Below are 9,915 nucleotides of genomic sequence, written 5' to 3' on the forward strand. Positions count from 1 at the left end.
TTATATAGTCAATATATCAAATGAGCACTGGCGTTATAGTAGACTCATTTCTGAACTCTAATTTTTATATACATGGAGAAAAAATATAATATAATGTGTACCTGGTATATTCTATCAACCAGGTATGATCCAGGTATATATGCATAGGAATATACACCATCTTCACTACTCTGTGTATACTCGTAAATGTATACCGAGGTACTCTACACCCCTACTGTACAGTGTGTAAACTACAGATCTTGTATGGAGAATTAAATAAGTGTAATGCAATGCAGAAAGTACCCATGTAAACTACAGATATTTCAAGTCTACAAATACAGTGCAACAATAAAAAGAAAGTTAGTAAGAATAAGGAATAATAAATACCAACAATATTCACTTATTTTGTTTTATTTGTCACATACATTACCCTACACACACACACACACAGACACACACACACAGACACACACAGACACACACAGACACACACACACACACACACACACCTGTAATTACTGCTGTTCATTATACATTTTTTGTGAGGAGAAAAATATCCAAATACTGTACACTACTTAGCATAAATTCTAAATCAAATCTCTATGTTCTTGTCAAATAATTTCTACATTTCCCAAATGAGTAATAATAATAATAATATTCTATCTACACCGTCAACTTTGAAGTTTGTTTGGTTTTTAGAGAGATATATATAGAGAGAGAGAGAGACAGGCAGAGTGAGAGTCAACTTTGAAGTTTGTTTGGTTTTTAGAGAGATATATATAGAGAGAGAGAGAGACAGGCAGAGTGAGAGTGTCTGTGTGTGTGAGAGAGAGGGGACACCTGTGATCACCTGGTTACCCCCTCCCCCCACAACACACACCTGTCCTCCTGTACCTGGTGACCCGACACTGCCACGAGTGAGCTGCCGAGGACAATATAGTGTTCCTGTCGGCCAGATTCACGTCACACGAGGCAAGAATGAACGTAACCACAAATCTAACAACCACAAATACTACCTTGCTTATACTGAGACTACCTTGCTTATACTGAGACTTCCTTGACTAGATACCTTCACTTAACACCAAGAATGAATTAACCCGAGTGATTATTTCTTGAAGGTTTCTCTGGGTTAATTTTGTCCTTAGTGATGATATCTTCTTAAAGGTGTGTCTTGAACAGAATTTTTCTTGTATATTACCTTTACGAAATTAGATGTAATCTCCAGCATCACTAACCTGTAATATATACCAAATACTGTACCCTAATTTCTTTAAAGATATGAATGTACACTAAATATACCTAATAAGTACGTAAAAATTCAATCATTAATATTTTTTTTCATATTTAACATAACATTTCATTTATAGAAAATTAAATTAGTAAAAAAAAAATCGAATATTTTTTTTCCTGCTGGGGTTAAGAATGTCATTGGTTGAGGTACCCAAAGGCTGGCGTCCCATACTGTTTGTCCCTCTTATACTTTGCCCTCTCTCTCCCCCCCCCCCTCCCATACCACCCCTCTTCTTTACGTTCAGTGTCCCTCTCCCCTCCTTCCTCTGTCACTAGCCCTTCTCTTGCACTCTCACTCCTCCTCTCACACTGTCCCTCTCCCCTTTACATTCTCGCTCTCACATCTATCACATTCTCTCTCTCCTCTTCTCCCACACTCTCCATTTCCCCATTACACACACTACCTCTCTTCCACAAACTCCCTCTCCCTCTTCTCTCACCCCGCTTTCCCCTCACACTCCACTCTCACACTTCCTCTCCCTCCTCTCGTACTCTGCTCTCCCTCCACTCGTACTCCGCTCTCTCCCTCTCGTACTCCGCTCTCCCTCCTCTCTCACACTACCCTGCACTGATCATTTTACTCCATCATCGAATGACGTGACCAGAAAATTGTAAATTTTCCTTTAATTTCTATTCACTTTCTGTTATTTGAGTAAATTGCTTTTGCTAATGGGAAAACATGTTCGAAATTGGAAATTCCATTTGCGGTCAGCGGCGCTTTTGACGGGCGGCGTCCAATGTGCAACCAGGCCCCACCACCAGCATTCCCACGACGCGTTTGTATGAAAAGTGGAGCGTTAATACACCTGTACCGTATACACTCACAGGGACCCAGGCCAGGCAACTTATTATAATATTGTATGGAGAAGCTTTTATATGGACGTACAGGATAACAAAAGAATTTAGCATTACAATATTACATTTTAAGAATCTAAACAATTTGACATTAAAATAACTTAAATTACGTACGTACTCCGATGAAAAGATAAAAAAAGGTACAAATTCTTTTAATATAAGTACACACAAGGATCCCATAACGAAGAAAATTACATTATTTTATTCATCAGCTTGTAATTACTCAAGGGTATCAAATACTACACAAGTTTACATTAAAAGCATTTCTTCACGTTCACATAACCTTTAGTACCCACGTGAACACAAGACAATCTTACATTTACTTAATTCCAAGAAATTTTTAAAATACTCGCATCCTCTTCAACCAAACTATAAAACTTATATAAATACTTAACATTAACTTACATATCATCACATATATTTCTTCGTAATTAAGTCTTTTAATATTTTAGCAACACCATCTTACAATAATTTAAGTGTCTAGAAGAACAAATAGGCTCGTATCCCCCAGGTTAATTATCCTCCTGAACACTGACTAACACACACACAGCACAACTTTAAAACACAGCACTGGACAACCTCTTTACGTGTGCCCGCAAGTCGATCGTCATTTGTTATCTAACCCAATGCGGATTTACTGCGTTGTCTTATCCTCTACACTCATGAGAAAAAAAAAATTATCTGTCTAATGATCAGTGAGATTAGACTAGTGGATAGACAGAAGCATAACAAAGACAGAAGGAAAATACCAGAAAAAGACAGAAACAGTAAACCTTCTTGACATTGTTCCCTACTTCTCCCTGTAGACTGTAGCTAAAATATTCCTCTATTACAAATGAACAACTAATAACAAACCACGAATATATTTTTTTTTCAGGACAAAGTAAAAAAAAACTAAAAAAAAAAAGTTAAGAGAATCGACAAGAACAAGGTGTTGATAGAGAAGGCAATCTGCGTTTCCCCTCTCAAGCAAGAATGTCAAACCTCTGTATGTATGTTGTTCTCCACAGTTTTTCCTCCCTTGTGTAAAAATAGTTTCCCTTTCAATCTTCTTGTTAGGTTAATTTAGTCTTGTCGATCTGGTCGCGGAGGACGTCAAACTCTAGCCACGATGACGAGGTTGATGAATATTTAATGTGACATGACAAGCTTAAAAATTCATGTGTTCCCAGGGCTATTTCTGTTAACATCTGGTCAACCTTTGTTTACACGTCGTCAGCTGATCATTCCTTCCCTACCCATGATAATCTTTGTTTACACGTCGTCAGCTGATCATTCCTTCCCTACCCATGATAATCTTTGTTTACACGTCGTCAGCTGATCATTCCTCCCCTACCCATGATAACCTTTGTTTACACGTCGTCAGCTGATCATTCATCCTCACTTAAGAACCTTCACAAAACGTTAAAACACATGACATCCTAATTTACCAACATTTTACCTTGCCTTACCTATCCACACCTTACCTCACCTTACCTATCCTTACCTAACCTTATCCTACCCTTAACGACGACAGGTGTTGAATTAAATCCTTACTCGAATATGAACTTAAGAAATCCAATGGAGTATGAATGAAAAAAATGAATGAAAAAAAAATGAATGAAAAAAAAATGAATGAAAAAAAAATGAATGAAAAATGTATGAAGACTATGATTTATAAGAGACGATGGATAAGTGATGTGGTTATTGTATGGAGGCTTAAAATACAATGTAGTATAGAGCATAAATGTATGTAGGATTGTATTATGGAAGCCTAAGACAGTATGTTGTATTAGGAGAGGTGTGGAGGTTGAAGAATTGATGATAGGATGATAGAATAGAGATTGAAGTCATTGAGGATGATAAAATGGAAAGAATGAAGGGATGAAGGATGGCAGTAAAATAAGACTACTCTTACTCCACTTAAACAGGAGTATCTTGTGACGTCATTCCCCCGTCACGCCTGCATCTTGTGACGTCATTCCCCCGTCACGCCAGCATCTAGTGACGTCATACCCCATCACGCTAAAAAACCATCTGTCTAATTAATGTCACTGCGCCTGTCCAATCTCTGCTTTCTGCTTCTCATTCCAGCTAACTACCATCCGTCCACTTCATCACAACTGCCCTCATCTGTTTCAACCCTTATTAAGCTTGACCAATCTGTACCATATCTGTCAACTTACTGTACCACTCCACAAACTACTGTCTACTAACCCCTTACTGTAGGTGACCAACTGTACCATATCTGTCAACTTACTGTACCACTCCACAAACTACTGTCTACTAACCCCTTACTGTAGGTGACCAACTGTACCATATCTGTCAACTTACTGTACCACTCCACAAACTACTGTCTACTAACCCCTTACTGTAGGTGACCAACTGTACCATATCTGTCAACTTACTGTACCACTCCACAAACTACTGTCTACTAACCCTTTACTGTAGGTGACCAACTGTACCATATCTGTCAACTTACTGTACCACTCCACAAACTACTGAACCATCTGTCAGCTTACCAGGTGGTGTGCTGTGGTGTGTCTCTTGTCACCCCCTCACACGCCTCAGCTGGTAACACTGCAGGGGCGAGGGTCACACACTAAGCCATCCCAAGGGCCCGAGTCTTCCTGCACTATCCTGGCTTGTCCACCACATCTCAGCCAGCCACACTGTCCTGCCTTGTCACCTGAGCTAGCTACACTATCCTAGTTTGTCACCTCAGCCAGCCACACTATCCTAGCTTGTCATCTCAGCTACACAAAACAGCTGCTAACCATACCTGAAGTAATGACTGGTAATGCATCTCCCTCCCTGCTGGTACATCCAAGGTCATCACAACACACAGACACACTTGCTCTGAATGTGGGGCAGCTCTGAGCCAAGGATGAGAGGACGGATGGATTCTGACGATTGATGGATTGTATAATTGATTGTATATTAAGCAGGACATCCTCTCGTCTCCTAAGTATTGAACAGTGAATCGGCAGACGTCAAAGAACACCGAAGCAGCTCTCTGTCTTTATCTCTCTCTCTCTCTCTCTCTCTCTCTCTTTCTTTCTTTCTCTACGAGCCAAAACAAAACGTCGATCCACCATATCTGAAGTGAGTAAATAGAGTAAATCAAGAAAAATAAAATTCACGATACATTACAAAACAAAGGGAGAAGGATACTCTCTTAAAATACGCCTCTCCCAACACTGCTCTATACACACACCAACTAATAACACCATCAGCCTTATAGCTCAACAGACTGGCAGGGTAATAAAAATAGTTAAGTGAACCGTCTTAATCGGCTCCTCTTCTACACACTATGATAACATGAACTAAAAATATGTCACTTGATACTATAATACCTTAAGTTATGACTAATGTTCACTTTTCTTTCTTCAGAGTAAAGACGACTGTTTGGATCACCTGAAAATTAGCACCACCATTTAGATTATTTTGCCTGATTATTTAAATTCTGTAATGCGACCTGGTTGGGTTAGGTTATGTTTGTTTTTCTTAGGTTTGAGTTAGATTTAGAGAGGTTAGCTTACGTTTTGGGGGTTGGGTTAGATTCGGTTTGGTCGAGTTAGGTTAGGTTAATCTTAAGGTGATTTAAACTGGGTTGTCTAATTTTCAGGTGACCCCATTTTATATTCACATTTACAACACTCGAGTCAGTAGGTGAGGTCATGATGATCTCACACACACACAGTAAACTGCCTCACACGTCTTCAGATAAAAGTGTGTTAGTGTGTAATAATATACAAGGGTACAAAGGGTCATTATCCATTCATCCTAATTATAGAGAAAGGCAAGAAGCATCATTTAGCGTTGTGCCTTGGTCGGTGGGGCAAGTTATCGTACCATGTTTATCTCTACTCGTACGTCCGCCACCACCGACACCAGACACCTGCTTTGTCCCACTGGAAATGTAGTTATACTATGTTATTGAAACTCTTTTGTAAGTGTTGTGAGCTCACGACACAACACGGATTGGTAGAGTTATTATAAATGTTTGTTTATGTTTCACTACAGTACGGCGCCTTACGGATGTGTCAAGTTACTTTATAAATACTGTTCATAAATTTTAGGGTAGGGGTCAGGGAAGGTCAGAAATAGGGTCAGAGTAGGGGTCAAGGGCGGGTCAGGGTAGGGGTCAAGGGGGGGGTCAGGGATGGAATCAGGGTGAGCCAGGGGAGAGGGGTTCAAGGGTCGGCAGGGGAGAGGTTCAAGGGTCGGCTGGGGAGGGGTTCAAGGGTCGGCAGGGGAGGGGTTCAAGGGTCGGCAGGGGAGGGGAGGGTCAAGGACGAGGAGACATCTGCAGCTATCATAAAACAAAAAGCCTGGAGGTCGCCGCATGTCGTGTCGCCAGGTCACACCACAAACCTAAGAGCATGACAAGGTGTCCGTATATGTTTCTCAGGTAAATAAACTTATCCTCAACATCATCGACACACATTTAAATATTTGTACGCGTCGTTAGTAAGTATATTAAAAGAGAAATAAGAAAATAATAAGGTAGGTGACATATCTATGGTTTTCATCTCTCTCTCAAAGGCTTATGGTAAATGGTAAGGCATATAGCATTAGAGTTTACAGGTTCATGGCTATCACCTAAATAGACCTAAGATAATGTTGAGTTTAATTATCTTATATCCAGTGGTTTGTCCTTTATAATACTGTAGTAAATGTAAAGTCTGATGATAATTGTGTCTAGTAAGTTTCTTTTTTTTTTACTGTGGAGGATTTTAATTGGTTTATGCCTGGGGTGACAGAGTATAGAATGGCCCTGTGTGTGTGTGTGTGTGTGTGTGTTTTTAGACCCACAGACACACTGTAAAAGTCTTCTGTGATAAAACGCACGCACGCACGCACGCACGCACGCACGCACACACACACACACAGAGCCATCCCACGGCTAGACCACAGACATTAACCCCTTAAGAAAGTACTGTACATGTACAACTCAGTTACTTAAATATATGTAGACAACTTTACGTTTTTGACTGTGGATGATTGTAAGTTAATAAGTGTAAAGTCTGCTTACTTAAATACATCTAGACAACTGTATTTATAACAGCTCAAGTTTTAAAGTGGTCCATTAATCAAATGTTAAATCTGATTACTTATTAATACATTTATAAGTGTTGAATTAACTGTAGAACATTATAAGTATCAGTGTAAAAATCCAATTACTTAAATATATCTAGACAACTCTGTTAAGTGTTTTTTATATAAACTGTAGTACATTGTAAGTGTCACGTCCATTTACTTATATATATTTACATAAGTTTGTTTAAGTGTATTTTTTTTCAAACTGTAGTAATGTACATGTGTTAAGTCCAATTACTTAAACACACATCTACTGTAGATATGTGTTTAGTGTTAAGTGTTTAGTGTAAAGTGTAAAGTGTTAAGTGTGATTACTATATTTGGACCCAACCTCTACACACGGACACACACTAACAGGATGAAGAACTGTCACACTCCACACCAGTCAGTAGATTCTGTCCGACTGTACGCCAATCACAGGCACTCGCCAGTCACTGCTTGGGGTTCTCTGCTCGGACTGTTGCTGCGACAGTAGGGTAGTGACACTGCCAGTTCTTCTCTGGTTCTTGCCCACACTACACATCAGCGACAGTGGCAGTCACTAGTTACTATCTGTCACTGCTCTCACTACACAAGTCAAGTAGTGACGTCACCAGATACTGCCAGTCACTGTCCGGGGTCTTGTACACGCTCCACCAGCGACGACAATGCAGAGACAGTCACGAAGCACTGCCAGTCACTGCTCGGGGTCCTGCTTGCACTACACCAGAGGCAGTAGAGGGCAATGACAGTTACTGGGCACTGCCAATCATTGCCCGCGCTTCACCAGCAACAGTAGGGGGGTAGTGACAGTCACCAACACTGCCAGTCACTGCTCGCAACACACCAGTGACAGTCACCAACACTGCCAGTCACTGCTCGCACTACACCAGCGACAGTAGGACAGCCACAGCCTGTAGAGCAGTAAGAGCCAGCAGGGCGGTCACTTTCTCAGAGCCTGTAAAGTAGAGAAGAAAAGGTCAGGAATTATTAAAGGTAAAGCTAATTAGCAGGTATAATCAGCCCTCACTATAGCCGGAGACATTACAGGCTTCTTCCACAGAACCTTTGAGTCTTGAAGCCCATTGACAGGTCGCATCAGGGAGGTAGATTAATTAATGAACCACTAATTAGTCTCAATAAGGCCAGGGGAAAATAATGGCGGCAGTAACTCTTTGATCCACCGGTTCACACAGGTAAAAGATCACTAATGTCGGGATCAACAAAATAGAGAAGAAAAAAAATGTTATTTGAAAGTCGTAAATAACCTGTCACTCTTGAGGAACATTTTTATAAAGAACACTATTACGAACTCTTTAACACGAAACAGTAAAGAGTATCACAGTAAAACTATTTATCCTACACCAAGCTGTTGACTAGATACCTAAACTACCTGTATATTCAAAGGGAAATAAATCATTGCTGGTACTATATCAAAACTCCTGTCTATACATAAACAAAAGATGGGGTAGGAGTTCTTTGTTGAATAAGTGCCAAGGATAAAGCAGACAGCCATCTTGAGTCACAACACAACACAACACAACACAACACAACACAACACAACACAACTTTCAAAACAAACACATCTCAATATCAGCTCCTCTTGGTATGTGTTGTAACTAGGGAGACATCAGCGTATGTTAGGGATTTTACTCTTGACACGTGTTTTAACCATACTTTCTACTTTCTACAGGAGGAATAAATGATACTTTCTACCCCGGAGGAATAAATGATACTTTCTACCCCGGAGGAATAAATGATACGTTCTACCCCGGAGGAATAAATGATACTTTCTACCCAGGAGGAATAAATGATACTTTCTACCCCGGAGGAATAAATGATACTTTCTACCCCGGAGGAATAAATGATACTTTCTACCCCGGAGGAATAAATGATACTTTCTACCCAGGAATAAATGATACTTTCTACCCCGGAGGAATAAATGATACTTTCTACCCCGGAGGAATAAATGATACTTTCTACCCCGGAGGAATAAATGATACTTTCTACCCCGGAGGGGGAGAGTAAGAGTGTGTGGGGGAGAGTAAGAGTGTGTGGGGGAGAGTAAGAGTGTGTGGGGGAGAGTAAGAGTGTGTGGGGGAGAGTAAGAGTGTGTGGGGGAGAGTAAGAGTGTGGGGGGGAGAGTGAAGGTCTAAAGTTAGAATCGCAATAGAACTAAACTAGATCAGATTCGCTAATCCATAGTCATCAGACGAGACTCTTTAGTACCATGTATGTTAATCACTCGGGAGGATTATGTCACAGAAGATTAAAACCAACTTAAAATAAATAAACAAATACCACGTTACGAATATTTTTTTTCATTAACTAAAAAATCAAAGAAAAATTAAAACAAAAATCTGTTTCCCCGGAGAAGAAATTTTGCGCTTACCAATTAAATAAAAAATATGATGATAATTTTTGAATGACTTTTGACTGACTGATGTATGAATATATTGTACATGTATACCTGACCTCAGTATCGTGACGTCATTAGAAGTCGTTAATGAGGATGTGCGTACATAGGTGTGTGTGTGTGTGTGTGGGTGTGTGTGGGTGATGTAGACGAGAGGTAAAGGAGAGAGAGAGAGAGAGAGAGAGAGAGAGAGAGAGAGAGAGAGAGAGAGAGGAGAGAGAGAGAGAGAGAGAGAGAGAGAGAGAGAGAGAGAGAGAGAGAGAGAGAGACAAAAGAGAAAGAAATAATGAGAAAATGAGGAGACAGATGCTCAC

General features: G+C 40.2%; 1 protein-coding gene across 1 annotated transcript in view; it reads right to left on the minus strand.

The window, feature by feature from the left end:
* Positions 1 to 2,791: 2,791 nt before the first annotated feature.
* LOC121874401 overlaps positions 2,792 to 9,915 on the minus strand; it is a 247,819-nt gene continuing 240,695 nt past the window's right edge. The window contains exon 7 of the mRNA XM_042378536.1: positions 2,792 to 8,143. Within this exon, the coding sequence (XP_042234470.1) occupies positions 8,070 to 8,143 (74 nt within the window). The 3' untranslated portion in view covers positions 2,792 to 8,069. The remainder of the gene's footprint in view (positions 8,144 to 9,915) is intronic.

The sequence above is a fragment of the Homarus americanus genome, unplaced genomic scaffold, assembly GCF_018991925.1.
Source record: "Homarus americanus isolate GMGI-L3 unplaced genomic scaffold, GMGI_Hamer_2.0 scaffold48357, whole genome shotgun sequence".
In the NCBI taxonomy this organism is placed as follows: Eukaryota; Metazoa; Arthropoda; class Malacostraca; order Decapoda; family Nephropidae; genus Homarus; species Homarus americanus.